Below are 18,495 nucleotides of genomic sequence, written 5' to 3'. Positions count from 1 at the left end.
TGCCTTTAGGTATTTTAAATATACAAAGGTCCTGTGGTCTACAGAAGGCATGACATTTGATTGCTAAAATTTCTTTGATCAGTTTTTATAGTTCTGAAACATTCATTTTTCCACACAGCAGAGAACAACACTTTACAAGAAAAGCAGCAGAACACGTCCATGATAAAATTACCATACAACCTCCATTCATTACTTCCATTTAAACATGCTAGGGAATGTGTCAGATAACAAAAGTGGATCTTGCGATATTTTTTAAAGGTGGCGCAAGTTTTTTCAACAAATAAACTGAAGCACAATGCAGAAACTAGAGTGCAGAGGAGCCCGGGGTAGTCACCTTTGGGGTGGACGGCAATGCTGGAGATCCACTTGCAGTTGGAGATGAGCTTCTTCGAGAGCTCCTGCTTGAGCAGGTTGTAGACACGCACAAACCTCTGCATGGCCACAAAGAAGTATGGCCGAACCGGGTGGAACAGCACCTTCGAAATGGTCCCCTTCAGCTTGGCAAAAGGTGCCTGCACGGGACAGCCAGGCTAAGAAAACAGCCCTGCTACACCACCGGCCAAATAAGCTCTCGTATGGTGTACAGCCCCAGGCCAACAGAAGTTCCTTCTCAAGTTTCGTGCACACATTATACACTCAAAACCGAATGTAACAAAGTTCGACGAAACAAAGCCCCGGTGAGGATATACATAAAATGCTCTAAATTTACAGGAAGCACACTATGTATTTTTAACCTTTCAGAGAAAGAAAAAAAAAAAAAAAAAAAAAACGAATTTTAATGTATTAAATTTTTATGGGCAATTCAATGCCAGCTTTACGTTGTCTAAATAGGTTTCAGGAAGCACGAGTGCTGAAACGGGCTTGTGACAACACATCGGCACTGAAACAGACTGCCTCATGCTGCGGGTAATCCATGCAGCAAGCACAATGCCTAGAAACTCTATGCCTACAAGCTGCAAAAAGTGCCTGCCTTCTGGGGAGAGGTAGGTAAGTCTGACAAGTGTGGTGTATAGAACTGCCACCAAAGGACATTGCCGCCCCCGCTTTTTTCCTTCAGCTTCATTTGTGCTGAGTGGTGCCAGGGTGTCTACCAAAGTTGACATTTTCAAATTCCCCAAGTTTTCCAGGTTTTCCCCGGGTCTTTTTGCAGAATTCACTGAGTGGCACGCAGAATATTTTTTTGGTCAAGATGGGCCGACACCATGTTGACAAATGCTGTCACTCCCTAAAAAGCATGTTATGAAATAATAATAAAAAAACGACATAATATAGATTGAATGGTAACGAGTGACTTTTATTTTCTTAAAAAGAAAACAGAACGGAGTGGTTAGTAAAACTCAAAGGGAAAAAAATATTGAAAAAAATGTTTCCAGCTCACGCCCAATGCCACAGTGCTGTATTTCACTGCTTCAAAAAGTTTATTTTGGTTTATATGAGGGACACCTGCAACTCGGCATCAGCCACCACATTGGTTTTGGAGCTCACGGTCCTTCAAAGCGTCCGTGGCACGTTTCCTTTCCTGTTGATTCCTCAATGCATTGGCTCTTTCTTTTCTCGTCCTCTCCAGCTCTTACTTCCACCGCGCATTCGCCCCACATACCATTTGAAGCATCCTTTTGGTCAGGCCACGGAGCAAGATATAAAGAGGAGCGCCGACTGTGGCACAGAAAAATTCTTTTGCTCGGGCCGATAATGTCCACGCGCCGCCGGCCGCCCAGCTTTCCCTTTGCTCTCTTCCTCCTTCGTTTGCCCTCTTGTCGCTGTGCCTCTGTACATGGCTCTTCCCTTCTTCGCTCTCCCCAGAGGCGTCATTTCTTTCACAACGACGTCTGTCGTATGCCTGTCCTACTATGCAGGAGGAATGCTTGCACGCGCGGAATTTAAACACCCGTGCGCAGCCGGAATAGACGGCGCAGATAATCGCACGCCACCGCATACATGGCGATCGCTTATTCTCTATCAGGGGGCGTTTATTCTGACAATATGAAGACCCGCTAAAAATATTGTACTAACCCAGCAGATGTAAGACGCAACTGAACGACGACGACTTTAGAATCACCAAAGAATGAGTAAGAGTAATATCAAACGCCACAACATGCAGTCTAGCGTGATTCTGCTTACGACAAATCGATGCAGCGCAAAAATTACCCTATGTTGTTGGCCCGCTCTCCGGCCGCCTGCTTAATTATTTATGCCGCTTCCGCGCACGAACAATGCTTACAAGGGTCGCCCGGAGTCTCCATCGGCAAACGGCAATGAGACACACATTTATGTGCCAATGACTGAATTGGACGGCTGCCCTGTTGTAATAAGTGTACAAAAACACTGTCATCTTGATAAGGCACCCAAGAATATCAAACGCAACCTTCATTGTAACTCATACCGCAACTTACCGCCCGATGTTCACTGTCGCTCTACGGTCGTGTTATCTCGTCGATAACGCTGTGGACTCCAAATAAAATGCTGCGATTTGTATGGCTGCAATTTCGAGCCTACGAGAATTCCCGGCGTTTTTTTTTTTTTTTTTCTTTAAGCGGCTGACCAGCAAAACAACCGGCTACTGAAACCTTTTCTTTTGGCGAGTCATCACCACAGAGATATAGGGTCCGGACGAATTCAAATATCGCGAAATGAGGGCTTGTGAAAAGACCGCACTGTCAGGGCCTCGATCTTGAGCAGATTGCTACGTCGCGGGCAGTCGCGGGTGATGTTATCGCGTTTCTGTTATTTTCTGATGAGCGTGTGAGTGCCGGTCCGTGTTCTAGGCACACTCTGTTTTGGACGCAAGTTGGAGAACGGCGAGAAAGCTGAGGCAACTTTTATAATCGCTAGTGATCAGAACCAGTTGCTCCTTTCTCCTTTTGTAAAACCTGTTAAAACACAGCCGAATTGGTGTTCACAAATTTACAAAACGGAGTCACATTTTCGGCAAGCACTGCGCAAAAGGTAGTGTTTGTATAGCAGCCATATGTCTATATGTGTGCTCTACATTTTGTTTTCTCGCCATGCAAATCAATCCTTAACGCATCTTTGCCGTGCCGTACGACCACTCACTTCCTTCGGGTTCGGGTTACCCAGAAGGTGCTGTCGAACAAGTTAATCAAGCCGTGCGAAGGAGGAGCGCAATGAACGCGAAGCGGCGCCACCGCAGGCCCAAAGCACTCCGTGCCCAAAACTACTGTCGCCGAAGCAGACGACAAAAGCCGACGGAATGCGTTCCGCCAACGCGCCCGCCGGCGCACAGGGAACGCCAGCCGCTTAGCCGCTGGACCATTCGCTGCGCCATCTACATTGCGCTCCGCGAGCGATGGACATTAAGAGCCCGCAGGAGAGAGCGAAGTCGGCGCTCCTGTTTATCTTGCTCCGTGGGTCAGGCTGCACACTGGCAACTAGGGGTGCACGAATAGTGAATATTACCTCTCGAATTGAATATCGAATGGAACTAGAGACAAAAGCTGACTATCGAATCGAATATATTGTTTACAGGCCTAGATTTTCCACAGATTCTAGTGCAAGAACAGAAGCTACTTCGTACATTCGGAAATCATGAGTTTTACTTGATGACTCAAAGAACGCGCTTTTCAACTCTCATTCGCAGCCGCCCAGTCGCTAAACTGCTACGAGGCGGTACTTCAGAAATCCGGAGCGGGAACAATGCGCATTTGAAGAAGGACTGACACAAGTTGCAGTGCTGCAATCATAGGAACGACTAGATAGTGCTTCTGAACTCCTACTTTGCGGGCATGAATAATAATGACGCGAAAACGTGTCACAACCACGATCACGGACCACGATAATGCCCTTCTTCAGAAGCACATGGAGAGCGTGAACCCTGAGCGATACGTCATGGAAAAAAAGGCTCACAATACAATCACCGTGCATGAGCCTGCACTGCTCTGTGCAAGGGCATCTTGCTATGGTACCACGATCAGGGAACACCATGAAGCAGGATATGCGGCGGAGAGATGGCTTGCACTGACCACTGACCGATTTGCGCTGACTGCTCATCGGTTCAACAAAGGAGTCGTAAAACTATTGTCCCCTGGGGTCTAGAACGCAAACAAATAAAATAATACACTAAGCATACACCAACTACATTAAATGCCAGAACCTCTTTCGTTTTCAAATTAATGGAGACGCTCTCAAAAACACATCAAAACCGGAGGCAATAGGAGGTATTCAATGAAAAGTTTAGCTGTCAATTTCTTCGCTTGGCAACACTGGAAACGGCCACAGACATGGCCGATGCACCACAGACGTGGCACGGCTTGGGCCACTGTGCCCGCACGCCGAAGAAATAAAAACACTGGCGTGCGTCGTCTGCTCCGTTTCAACCCGATTCTCAATGGTGGTGTCAACAGAGATATTATTAATCGCACTCACATTGAAGTCGAGGCATTACTTTGCGTTCCATGGGGTAGACTTTGTAACAACGTCCAACCCACATCATGTGCTTAGCACGGACAAGTACCGCTATCCCGCAAAGCCCGATATAACCAGTGAGGGCGCACTCACACAGTTGCCTGCATGCGCGCCTCGCCAGTGAATACAAGCAATTGCTTCGCAGGAAGCTTCAATTCTCTAACGTGTAAAAATCCGGTCGCGGAATTCAAAATGGCGGCCCGAGTCCACAACATACAAAAAAGATCTCATCTACAAATTACTCCTTCCTGTGTAATAAAATTCACGGCCTCTACAGTTAGCGCTCAATGAAAGCACGATTTGGGTTGAGCTTGGCGAGTACATGGGAAATGAGCAGACGGTGAGCAGCAGTTCGTTAGAGTGCGCCAATGTCACTCGATTTTGCAGGGCCGGACCCATTCGGAAAATCTATTTGACTGCTCAAAAAATCGAATATTAGATATTCCTTTTGCGAACCGAATTATTTGTGGGGGTACTATTCTATTCATATTCCAATTTTCATGTATTCGCACACCCCTACTTGCAACTCCTCCAGCCGACGACACGGCGTCAAAGACAATTTGCTGGGCGACCAGAGATTGTTTCGTCGGAGTTTTGACAAGCCAGTCCTTTAGAGCTAATTTTCCCTGATAGAAGCATAAATTCCCTGAGTTTTCTCGGTTTTCCCGGTTGGTAGACCCCCTGGGTGCATTTTGGCACATGTTCATGCACGTTGACGCTGTGCATTGCTGCCCTTTTTGTAACTTCATGCTGCGTGTCGTCTTTTGATTCCCACGTAAACGATTTCACCCGTACAGCGGTCACTGTTTTGGCATTCCCTTGAAGCAATGGGCTTGGGTAGAAGATGCGCGCGTTGGGAGTGACTCGCTAAGCAGGGTCCGCTGTGCAGGCGGGGCCTGATAATTTGTGCCAATAGGGAAAAGTACGTTGATGGTACTATTTTATAAACTTTCACAGCAGCGAAATCTTTTCGGGGGACCTAGAGATTTGAAGGCTGCTTCAATTAGCAACTTAGATGAAGATTCCTAGCCCTTACCACCCTTAGATTCCTTACTGCCCCATGGCAAAGTGGCACCGAAACCAGCACAGAACAAAGCGAGGAAAAAGTTCTCAAAATAGCAGAAAGCGAGCTCTCGACAAATAATTGGAGTGACTACTGCAGTGCTGCTTCTCCAACGAAGGGGCAACTGTGGGTTGTGCGAACAATATGCGCGAACAAACCTGGATACAATTTTGGGGGTGCAAGGATTATGCCAGGAAACAAAAATCCAAGTTCCAGCAGCTCACATTAGGAGTACGAGCATCACACGAGTGCGAGCATTATGCGAGTAAATACAGTAAATGCTCAACAATGACACAAGCACTGTTTCAGGAAAGAAGAATTTATCACACATTCTCTTTCAATAAATTGTACAGTGTAGACCATTTATAACGTAATCGCTTATAGTGTGGGACCGGATATAACGCGGGTTTTTGTGGCTACCGGTTTGCTTCCCATAGAACTCAATGCATACGCATACAGCTTAAAATGCGGTTGGCGAAGCACAATACCGTTTATAGTGCGGTTTTTCGGAAGGCTGTGGCTAGCGTTACGTCCAGACGGAATACAACTGAGAGCTTAGCGTTCCGTCCAGACGGAGCCGGCGTGAAATTTGTACAGTTCCGTCTAGACGAAAGCAAAACCGGCTGATTAGACGCCGTGCTCAGTCTTCAGATTTGGTGTAGGGGTTGCGCCTCGGATAATGGCGCTATTGAACAACGTTCCGATTCCCCCTGGACATGTTTTTTTTTTTTTTTTTTTTTTTTTTGCGTGGTTGCGCCAGCGTTTTGCAACAGTTAACTTCTTGCCCACTTTACAATTGATGCGGGGAGAGCAGTCGGTCTTGATTTTGCACTCAACCGGCTGCTCCGCTACCGCTCAATAGAGCCAAGGCAGACGTGTCCATCGCCAGAGTTCCGATCACCTCTAGTTCGTAATGGTGATTCGGTGATTCGTAACGGTGACTCTGGCTAGTCAATGAGCGGAAGCGGTTTGACCGCTTGGGTCTGCCCGCGAAAACGCGCCGCGCAAGCCACAGGCGCGCTGACGCTGCAGCGGAACCACCGGTACGCTGTGCGTGGCGCGGCCGGTGGCGGGAACATGGCGGCAGCTTTGGCCGCGAAGTGGTGTCGGGAAACTATGGTGTCGGGAGCACAAGCAACCGCTCCTAAGCGCTCTCTAAAATGCCACTCAAGACACGCACGAAGTTGCTTGAGCGGTAAAGGAGCTTATAATTTTGGGTGAAAACGGTACTACAAAACATCATTCGCGCAGCTAGTGAAAGCGCCCATGCAGTATCTGCCGGGGTGGTAGGCCTAAACATCTCTGGCGGTCTATGCTGGCGGAGCCAACCGGCTGACTCGAGCGCTTCGAAACTGCCGCCATGAGGCGCGCGCCTCCCCAATGGCACAAGTCGCAGGCTCCTCCCACTGCCGCGCGCTACGCGCGTCATTTTCTGAGTACTCCGTCAAACGGAACTCCAAGCCACTACCTTGAACACGCCCGCTTCACAACAAGCAGCGAGGGCAGTCGTTCTTGATATTTACCCAGCCGAACGAACCGCTTCCGCTCATTGACTAGCCAGAATAACCGTTAATTAGTAATCACCATTACGAAAAAAAGCCGAAAAAAATTTTCACTGTAAGATGTCATATGCGTCGCTTACGAAAGCGCCCATCAAATATCCTCTGCGGTGGTAAGCCTTATCGTCTGGCCAGCCGGCATCCCCGAGCGCTTCGAAGTTCCCGCCATAGGGTGCGCGCCTCCCCATTGGCGAAACTGGTCAGGCTCCTCTCACTGCCGCGCGCAGCGCGAGTCACTTCATGACTGAGGCAGGGCCATCGTCGGCACGCAATCGCTTGCACGGGTGTGAAAAAAAAAAAACACGCGTGCAAGGCTCATAGAGGTTCACAAATGCTTGCTGGAACAATGAACCAAAACAAGTATGACCAAACTCGAACGAAGGGCAAAGTGGCGGCATGCGGCAACGGTGGCAACGCCAGAGGCGATTAGGCTTACCACCGCGTAGGATATTTGATGGGCGCTTTCGTAAGCGGCGCGTGTGACGTTTTACAGTGAAAATTTTGCTCAAGTTATCCGCTTTTTTTCTTGCGTGCCCCTCTCGCTTGCCCCTCGAGTTGCGTTTCAGCGAGCAGTTAGAAGCGGTCGCTGGAGCTAATAGCATTGCGCGGGTGGCCTCCGCGGCTGTGTCAGCGGGCCTGTGGCTTGCGGCGGGGCGCGTTTTGCGTTTTTAAAGGGACACTGAAGTGAATTTGTCAAGCTCCCGTTTTTGCTTGGACTGCGTAGACTGGCTCAAATTAGCACACTTTTCATCGTTTATCCGGTTGACAAATCGGTAATTATTTTACAAAGCGCGAAAGAAGAAAAACTACCATGCGCGGTTTGCGGCGGCCGCACCAACTAAAGCTGTGACGTTAGGAGGAGCGGGCACCGTGATTGGACGATGCCCAAGGTGAGCAACCAAACGAGTTTCGGTTTCGGTTATGTAAAACACAACTGGTGGCGTTGTTGGATGGACATTCTGAATAACTCAGTAATCATCGTACCGCGCTTCTGCCATGTTGTCAGCTGTGGAAATGCATAAAGATAAGCCTCCGAGGACAACTTGGAATCGTAGCATTCACTAGCCGAGGCCTACGCAGTGCATGGACGCCCTCCGCGTACCCGCAGACGCCCAAATGTCATGCGCTTTTCCCCCATATTTGGAGCTTGCCTCACTCATGCCTGTACCGTAAAAAGCGTGTTCGCACCAGGCCAAGGGTCTGTTCATTCTGGTCTGTGCCCACTGCCCGCAAGCAGTCGGTGCTTATTGCAACAGCACGCCAACGAGAACTCGCTAGCGCGCCAGTGCCGGCCTGCGCGCGTTCTGTGAACTAGTTCGTGGAGCCATGAACGTTGCGGCCCCAAAAAAAGGTGAACTCAATGTAGAAAACATAGGCAGAAAACGGAAAAGTTAACTTACAGAAAAAAAAAAAAAAAAAAAAAAAAGCACGTACCCGCGGGGACTCGAACTCCTGACCTGCAAAACACTTGCGACAACACACCTAGAGCCCCAGACCACGAGGCCACGAGACCGGCTCAGCAGACCTCGGTAATATAAGGTATATATTGTACAACACGTTTACATTTTTATTTAGTTTTGGCATTTCAAGCAGCTTAGGTGACTATTTGTTGTATTGCGCTCGTGCAATAAGCGTACCCCGAGTTTCCACAATAGCTCACGTCTAGCAATTGCATTTCGTAGACGGAAAAGCGTTCGCAGAAGCGTAGTCGTGCTGCTGACCGCTGTGGTTGTTCGCCCAGCGCAAAAAAGTGCTTCGCGCACCCTAGTTTTACGCTCTACGGTAAAAATATCAGTTGATTTTATTTCCTTAGTACCTATATTGACTTCGCTGACTCTTCTCCCGCCTTCAAGAGGCCTTATATTTTCCTACTGGCGTACCAGTCAGCGAAGCGTCGCATGTGCGCTTGTGCAGCGCTTGTGTGAAGCGACCTTGACTTGGAGCTAGATACAGTGTACAAACTAACCAAGTAAAGAAAGGCACATTCTTCCATTCACAAAGGTGTCCTGGCTTCGTTTCAACTGAGCGAACGAATTGCGACAACCCGTCGGCGGCCGGCGGACGAAACGCTGGGCCGACTGACTCTGTCTGAAGGCCGGGGAGCCGTGCAGTAGCGCAGCCAATTGCGAGCTCGGCACCTCCTGACGTCACACGAAAACGCCACAGAAAATGGGCGAGCGTAAAGAGAGGAGGACAGCATTTTCGAATTAATTTTTCTACTAAATAAAATCGCGTAAACGCGCCCAGAGTGGTCGAAACATGGCCTGAGGACTCCGGGCTACAATTTGCGCTAGTAATCCCGCAATGTTTACGTATCACTTCAGTGTCCCTTTAAGGGGAGAAAACGCTCTGTTCGATTCACGCTGATGCCCGCTTAGACGATTAAGCTCCGATAGAAACAAAAACTTGGACAGAAACTTGGAGGCCCACTAAGAGGGTTCAACTTAAATTGAGAACGACTCAGCGGGCCATGGAGCGGAAAATGATAGGTGTAACATTAAGGGACAAGAAGAGAGCGTAGTGAGCAGTCTTGGGCAGTAACTAGTTACTAGTAATGCGTTACCGGTAACTAGTTACTTTTTTCAGTAACTTGTAACTGTAACTAGTTACTTTTAAGTTATAGGAACTTGTAACTGTAACACTGTTACTTTTTTGTGCAGTAACTGTAACGAGAAATATCGTTACAGTTACTTTATTTCGATAAAAAAATTATCCTTCTGCAACACTCATTAACAACCAATGTACAGTTTGCGCGTTTCACTTTTTCGGCCTCTCTTCCGCAGAACCTTCGTCTACTTCATCTATGCCAGCTCACTTCCTTCTCATGGGTGAAAAACATCTGGACTAGAAATGTTTAGGCGCGCATGTGTGCGTGGTGTCCCACGCGGTCTACTAAGGGCTCAAAGTTTCTAAGCTGCAGTATTTTCCTCAGCAACGCGAGATCGTCTCACTCAGGCCATAAATAACGCTGCGACACGCGCCTAAGCGCACGGGGATGCATGTTGATGTCCGACGCGCGGCTGCACCATTTTCACCACATCTGGAGTGCAGTAAAAGTGTTTGACACAAAGGGAAACAGGAAAACAAACACCCACAAATGCCGAACAACGCACTGAAACCTTTTCACTTTCGCGAAAGCCTGGAAAACTCCGTTCAGGACGTCGCTTTCTCATTAGCGACGTGCAGCCCCGTTACAGAACAACGCAAAGCTCCTAAAATTTCACCCATTCCAAAGAACATGAGCCCCCTCTACAACAATTTGGAGTCTCTCGGCGGCCTCGCGCTCGTCCAGCCCTGTGCGCGCTGTAGAGTGTTCGATTCACAAGTCGCAGTTGCTTGCGACCATTGTTCGCTTTAGAGACTCCTGCCCGTATTTGGGACCACGCGTTTGGCACCCCTGGTCTAGAGGCTTCATCGAGCTGTACCAAGTGCTCGAACGAGGTCGAGGAAGTAATAAATTTCATGCCGCTCCACACATACGACGACCCCAACGGTGGTGGCCCCCGAGTGCCCTCACACCAGCCAGCATCTCTGCCGGCAGACGTCTGACCACACTGCCACTGCACGAAGAAATGTTCTTGGAAAGCTGGAAAGCCTCGCGACTTCGTTTCGAGGGCTGTAGGCGAAACGAACACAGTAGCTACATCTGCTTTTGAATGTTGGGTGCAAGGAATACTTGGGCGACCTTCGTTCGGCCTACGCCTCGAAGCAAACGAAGGGATCCGAGGGGTTCCTGGGATCGGCGATGTGATTGCTGTGGAAGGCTGTGATTGTGAGAGCAGTTTTTTCCGGTCGAGACGGCAAAATCTGCCTTTGTGAGGACGGGGGGGAGTAAGGAGAGGGGGAAAACAGTAAAGCGTTCATTTCAGTTTCTATTCCCTTTGGAAATATCTTTACTCCTTCCGGGGATGGGGGCTGGGGGTTGGGGCGGGAGAACGACTCCGAGGGCCCACGGACAAACGTCGCTTCGGCAAAGGCTCAAATTGGTCTCCGTCTCCGACCACAAGTACGAAATAAAAAGTTAACGAAGTGCTTTTTTTTAGTATCTTTCAAAAACACCTCGACAACCGATGTACTCCGACGTCCGTTTCCCCTTTCCTCCAGGGGCCTTCCGTCGATCCGCCACCTCCGCCACCTCCGCCCCCTTTTTTTCATTCGGGGCGGTCAAGCGACGGCATTGTAGGCGAAAATAAATTAAGTTGACATTGAAAGAGTGTTTCGGCTGTGTTGTCCTCCAGCTCGGTATAGTATAAGTTCGGCCTTTCTGATTCCAACTTTGAAAAACAACTAATTCTATGCTACAGTGATAATTGCAAATAAATTTCTTGCAGTGAGAGTGCAGCAACCAAAAAATAAAGTTCCTTATGATGGATAGCAAAACTTCCGTAATAAAAAAATGATGCTACACAACGATTGTTGGTTTGGGCATGAGTGTGCATCATTTTAGGATCCCCTCGTGGAGGCTTTTCTAGGCGTAATTTTTACTACCTGCATGCCTTCGTACGTTTCGGTTAAATAAGCCAAATCTTTTTAGCTAATACTTAGTTTTATACAGTAACGGAAAAGTAACGACGTTACTTTTTTGCAGTAACTGTAACAGTAATTAGTTACTTTTGGAAAATTTATAACTGTAACTGTAACAGAGTTACTTTTTTGGGTTAGGTAACTGTAACTGTAACACTGTTACTTTTGTGCCCATGACTGGTAGTGGGTCAGGGAGCAAACTGGTGTTAAAGACATAGTAGAAATTAAGAAGAAGAAATGGACGCGGGCAGGGCATGTAATGCGAAGGCAAGATAACCGCTGGTCGTTAAGGGCAACAGAGTGGATCCCTAGAGAAGGCAAGCGTTGCAGGGGGCGGCAGGAAAGTTAGATGGGCAGATGAGATCAAGAAGTTTGCGGGGATAAATTGGTCACAGTTGGCACAGGACCGAGGTAATTGGAGAATAATAGGAGAGGCCTTTGCCCTGCAGTGGGCGTAGATAGGCTGGTGATGATGATGATGATGATGAGAAACAAAAACAGTGCGCCAGCCGTGTATGCACGCCACGCAGTTTGTAGGCAAGGAGCTTGCTCACAGACTCCGTGGCTCGCACCATCCGTGCCATTGGGTGGCCCGTGCCGCCGTTCGCGTTTTATTGAGACCCCATTTCGGCGCTTGCGTCTCCCAAAATCTACCTCTACAACCTAAATTTCGTGCCTAGTTTTCCATAAAACTTCGTTACATTGAAATTCCAGCAAACGAGACTTCGTTACACAGAGGGTAAATATACATGGTGTGCATACACTTGAAGTTACAAAAAATTCCGTGGTTCGTTACATCGACGGTTTCGTTACATTGAAGTTCATTACACCGAGGTTTAACTGTAGTGCGGATTTTTGCGGCTCCCGCGACATACGTTATAAGCGGTTTACACTGTACTTAGTTTTCTGTTAGAGGGGACCTGAATCTCACACCATTTGCAAGCAATCATTTCTCACTTTAAAAAACTACCACCTCCCCTCGCGAGAACCCCTGCGTAGATGAGATGCATAGGGGGTTCACGTTGCAGCGTTGGACAGAGGAGGAACGGCGCTGGAACGATGGAGTGGAGCGGCGCAGGCACCGCGTTTTATAGCACACATAATGGTGAGGGGACGCGCCGGCGCCAGTGCGTCTGCCGCGGCTATGACGCAACACAATCCACTTTAATCCAATCCAAGCCAATCGAATCCAATCCAATGCCCCTCGCGAGAGAGTGTTTGCTATCGGATAGGAGAGGGGGTGAGTGGCGGAGAGCGCAGCTGGCGCGGCGAGGAGAATGGGGGAGGGGTGGATGCCGACAACGCCGGATGGATGCAGGGACAAGGCGAGTGAATGAGATGCGTTCGCATCTAAAAATTTGGGATTCCAGTTAGGGGTTTGGAAATTACACCAGGACACAAGTTACGGACCAAATATGTATGGAAGTTTCAATAAGTTCCTAGCCTACCTGACAGGCAAGACTGTGTACAACCTTATCATACGATGTTTACACAGGGTCCCGAGGGTGCCACAGTACCATGAAAGCCAGTGCAATTACAAATGTGGCTGCAAACAGTTGCACAGTTTGCACAAAGACTGGGGCTTCCGTGATTTCAAGATTGGCTGCTAAGAAAACATTTGGCGAATGGCACAAAATAACACAAAAACTATTGAGAGAAATTGTGAAATAACAGCAAAGTACACCAAAAAAGATTTAACATGGTGGAAGCAATAATAGGCAAAATCACATAATACCCACGTTTTTCGTTTTTCTGAAAAATTCTGAACAAGCACCCCCTCCCTTGCCCCCCTTGTGTAAGGGCCCCCACTAAATCCTTGCTAATGTCAAATTTCCGCATAGTCCCCCCCCCCCTTTTCGCCGATGATCTTGACTTGCTTACAGGGGGGCACTTGCTCAGAATTTTACGGTACTACTATTAAGGAATAATACAGTGAAGTAAGAATAAATTAAAAATCCCAGCAAAGTTAATGAACTTTTCTTCACAATTAGGCATGACAAACCTTTAACATCAAACATTAGTGTTTTCATGTTCTGCCACCGCAACAAATTGAACAGAGAAAAGAAAAACAATGCCTCAAACCTGGGATCTCCTGTGGGAGAGCTGGTGGATCACTACTCCACTCTCGCCACCACTGCCGCCAGTAAGCACCACAGCAAAGTAGTCGCCCTTGGCATGCCAAGTCACTTGGGACACTGTGTGGCGGTGCACCACACTCAACCGCAGTCCCTGGCTGGTGAACTCCTCAGATGCTGGTGACACTGCTTCCCAGTTGGCTGCTGTGAACTTGGTGCCTTCTGTAAACAGAATATTGTGTGAAATGGTGCCGCGCCACTGGAACTGAACTATGCAGCATTATTTTATCCATGAGCTTGCGACTATCTAAAAGAATACTGAGGGATAACTGACTTGCGCATTCTCCTGGGCATTCTGGGTTTACTGCTGTGCCACTTTTGCAGAAACCGCATTGAAAAATGGGCAATTGCCCCTTTTAAAACCAACCGACATGCTTGCATCAGAAGTCCTGTTCTTACCAGAGGGTTTGCTTTCCTCGGGCAAGGATGAAAGGACTGTGTCAGTGTTGCTCAGCACCAATTTGTCTCCGACACCAGGATTGATGATGTGGACGGTCTTTTCCCTGCATAAAATGCATTCTTTGTATAACACCAGACTTATTTTCTGCCACCAGATACCACACACTGCTTTGACTGGAGGCATGCTAATGTGCCACAGCTGGCCTATCTTCAATGAAAGATCACTCTCATTCTAAGCACTCTCCTACCTTTGGTAAAGAGCAAGTTCTAAAAAAAATTAGAATATAAGTAAGATGTACTGTAGATCTAAGCACCCCTCCCCAATTTGAAGAGACCATGAAGACAAAATACAAGTTCAGTTCATTTGCTTTGTCCTAATAACTACGATGCCCATTTCAATGCAAACTAAGCTAGATAACAAGAAAAACAGATGTAGTGGCAATTCCCCAGGCACTTTCTCATTCAGCTCATATGATGTCACGGGGACTTGTTTGTGCCCTTGATGGCTGCTGACCAAAGTCCCCGCAAAGAAATATGACTGCGTGATTGTAGCAATACCTCTACAATCGAACCCAGGGTTCGTACAGGATTCAGTGACAAGAATTCAATAGGGGTGTGCGAATACTCGAATATTTGAATACAAATAGAATAGTATCTCCACAAATAATTCGATTTGCGAATCGAATATCTACTATTCGATTTTCCGAATAGTAGACTGGAGTTTCCGAACGTTCCCTGGATTTGTGAAAGCGATACGTCGGCGCACGCTAACGTACTGCTGCTACACCGTCTGCTTGGCAAGTTTCATCCAAATAGCGATTTCGACCAGCACGCCTTGCAGCGGCCGTAAATTTTATCCCGCTGCATGGAGTAATCTGCTATTGCATCGATAAGATCTTGTTTTCAAGCCGTGGGCGTCGACTCTGGCCGCCATTTTGAATTCTGCTAGTGGATGTTTACATGTTAGGGTAGCTTCCGGTAAAGACCGCCACCGTGTTGACAGCGGTTGTGGCTGTTTTTAATGCGGGTGCTGTATGGTTACTGCGTGTGTACTTGTTTTTCAGACCACAGTGGATAGCGCAAGCTTGTGCACGGCGACTGTAGTGCGAGCTTTCCTTCCGCAATGTAGTATTCACGCTTCACGCTGCCCATGTGCTTCTGAAGAAGTGCCTCATTGTGGTCCACGATTGTGGTTGTGCCGTGTTTTCGCGTTCATGCCTGCAAAGTGCTCGTTTCCGAGTTACAAGGCAGTGTATAGTCGTTGCCTATGATTGCAGTACAGCAACTCCAGTGCAAGTGCCCCCCCTCTCTTTCTCTCTCTCTCTCTTTTTTCTTTTCAATTGCGTATTGTGCCCGCTCCAGATTCCTGGAGTACCGCTGCTCCGAGTTCAAAAGTGCATTCTATGTCTCCCGAACATGCGAAGTAGCTTCTGCTTTTGTACAAAAACATATAAAAAATCAAAACCTGTAAAAAAAAAAAAAAAAAAAAAAAAAAAAAAAAAACCACCCGAAGATATTCAATATTCGATTTGATATTTGGCTTTTATTTCCAAATTCGATTCGATATTCGTTTTGCAAGTTACTAGGCATTCGCACACCCCTAGAATTCAAAGATATTCAAGGACTTTCAAGGCCCTGACAAGGCATTTTCAGGGGTGCAGGGGAGCTTTTGCAAGTTACTAGGCATTCGCACACCCCTAGAATTCAAAGATATTCAAGGACTTTCAAGGCCCTGACAAGGCATTTTCAGGGGTGCAGGGGAGCACGTGTACTAACGTTTCATTACATTTGCTTCTTCACATCTTAAAAAATGACAAGAAAAATTGTTTTGGAACAGCTCCACCCTTTGTAAGTGCACAAGTTTAGCCATAACCACAGCAATACTGAGGGAGCTTTACTTAGCCACATCTTGAACTTTTTGGAGCGCTGCAAATGCTCTAATACGGAGTCTCGGATAGCGAGGAAGATAACTTAATATCCCCGCCATTATTTTTTCTCTTTACTTCGTATTTTTCCCATTCTCAACCCCAAATTTCTGTGTTCATTAAGGGGCGACGACTCTATTGGCTCTGCCTACCATCACACCCATCAAAATAAAATATTCTAGTAAAGCTTAGGAGCTAGATGCCCTGTGTTCTCATATTCAGAGTTTTGCTTATCTGTACTCATTTTTATTTCACTCTGGAGTGTAAGTACCGTTCATTTTCGAAATGTAGTAGGGCATAGCTATGGCGGGGAAAAGCAACGGGAAGATATGTACAATGAACAACAGGATAAGGCAATGCAGAAAGTAGTACAGAAAATTGGAAGGGGACTGGTGCTAATTTCTGCCTTGCCCGATGCAGGGATTTCTTTCCGTACAAGCCATTATATAAAGCAGCACGCCTGTGCTCCCAAGCTCACTTTAAACTGTAAAAGCTGTATAAAGCAGCACTACTGCACCTCTAAGCTGGCTTTATATTGAAAAAAACATGTTTTGGATTTGGAAGGTGCAGGGCCACACTGATATAAGCCACGAAGACCCGCTCTCGTAATCGGGTTTAACCTTTGTTGCCCGAACAAATAAAGGGTTTTCAAGGAGAAGGAAAAAATTCCAGGCTCTCAAGGTGCTTGGTTTTCAAGGTTTTCAAGGACCTGTACGAACCCTGGTCGACCCCCGCAAAAAACGAAAACACCAGGAAAGCCCAGAAAATTCATTTTTGCGGGAATTTCGTTGTTGCGAGAATAAAACAAACTACAGAAAAATCGTCCCCAAGCCGAAAATTTATTTTCGAAAGTCGGTTCTATTATTTTGCGAGCCATACCTTGCTACAACTTGCAGCTCAGCTCTCACGCTACAAGAAATGGTTATTTACTATTTGGTGTGAGTGCCTAAGAACGACGGTATCGTGTCAAATGCATCCCAAACATCCCACGGGTTCGCCTTCTCTGCACGTTTTTCTCCTTGGCCTTCGGCACCGAGTATGTCCGAGCATGCAAGTGAAGTCCAGCTTTTTTTGTGATTGTCGACCTTTGCCATACAGCGGCACCTCGTTGTTCCAATGCTGTTCACAACGCTAAGCGAGCACCGCTTTGTTGACGTCCAGAAAGGCCACAGCTGTCACTGTTTTGTTTTGTGTACATGCGCCATTAAAGAGTGATGTTCTAACTTTCAAAATGGTAGGGCAAGCGGCAGGCAGTTCTAAACTCGTAGGCGCTATCCTCCTTTGCTTCACTTGGGCCATTGACTTGGGTGATGATGGCTGCCCTACTTGTAGCAATAAAAACTTTACTTTTGGCCTGGCAGAGGCATGTTACTGAGAGAAAAGGTGCCGATCGGCGCACACACAACAAACCCATGTGCTCTGTTCTGCGGTAGCGGGCTAGCGTAGCCCAGGCCAAAGCCGCATCATGAGTCACCATGTGTTGCCCCCTGGTGGTGTCGCTACAAGGCTGCCTTCGTGGCTGCCTGCTGCATGGTCTTTTTTTAAACAAATATGGCGGCGACCATGCAAGCGTACTGGCGAAAGTTTACATAACTTAAGTTAAAAAAAAAAAAAAAACACACACACACATTTGGGCACTTTGTGGATACTGATAACCTCTAATTTGTAGGTAAAATGCCGACCGGACTAGCAGCGAATTTCATTAATGCGGGATCGCTCCCCAAAAACATTTCGTTGCCGAAAGATATGAAATACATGGGCGTCTATGGACGTTCGCCAGGGATCCGAAAATATTTTGTTGTGGCGGGAATTTCGCACCCGCCAGATTTCGTTATTGCGGGGTTCAACTGTAGTTCCATGTAATCATACCACTTGAATGCCAACATCGAGTTAATGAACTGATAACCGTTTTTAGTATCTCCCCTCATGGGAATGTTGATGCCAAGAGCAAAGACCTCCGTGTAGAGAGGGGTGATCATAAAGGTCGCTAGCTTTAATGGCGACTGTGAAGAAGAGGAGAAGCTCAAGTAACAGCAGCCGCTTTGATTACCAGCACCAGCAATGATGTCACATGTACCATTTTTTTCTTTGGCCGGGGGAGGGGGCATGCTACTATTCTATAATAAAACAGGGTTGTGTTTTGTCATTATGGTCTCTTTAAAGAAAAAAAAAATGGGGGGGGGGGAAAGGGGGGGAGCATCGTGTTCATGTCTTGATGAGAGAGCAGACTGCTAAAAAGAAGGAAGCATATTTTAAATGTTACACTATAGTTCTATAAATAAAGAATAAACATCTGCAATGAATTACAGCAACCTGCTGCAGGTTGCAGTAATTAAAGCACAGTGACCGCCATCATGTCACCCCTTGACAACCTCTCTGAGCCTTCTTGATACTTTGGGGAGACCAGTTGTGTTTGCCATTGCATTGCCTTGAGTGAGTGGCTCGTTACATTGATCGACAAGGCCCGT

At 47.3% G+C, this 18,495-nt stretch overlaps 1 protein-coding gene across 1 annotated transcript in view; it reads right to left on the bottom strand.

Annotated features, from left to right (window-relative positions):
- LOC144154228 (ribosome biogenesis protein bop1-A) overlaps window positions 1-18,495 on the bottom strand; it is a 53,210-nt gene that overhangs the window by 10,323 nt on the left and 24,392 nt on the right. The window contains exons 13-15 of the mRNA XM_077685831.1: window positions 14,103-14,206; window positions 13,651-13,865; window positions 335-512 (exon numbers count right to left, since the gene is read on the bottom strand). Coding sequence (XP_077541957.1) covers window positions 335-512; window positions 13,651-13,865; window positions 14,103-14,206 — 497 coding nt within the window. The remainder of the gene's footprint in view (window positions 1-334; window positions 513-13,650; window positions 13,866-14,102; window positions 14,207-18,495) is intronic.

Source organism: Haemaphysalis longicornis, unplaced genomic scaffold (genome assembly GCF_048455015.1).
Source record: "Haemaphysalis longicornis isolate Haplotype H1 unplaced genomic scaffold, Haemaphysalis longicornis Haplotype H1 scaffold_1, whole genome shotgun sequence".
NCBI classification, from domain to species: Eukaryota; Metazoa; Arthropoda; class Arachnida; order Ixodida; family Ixodidae; genus Haemaphysalis; species Haemaphysalis longicornis.
This window is presented reverse-complemented; position numbering and strand designations above follow the sequence as displayed.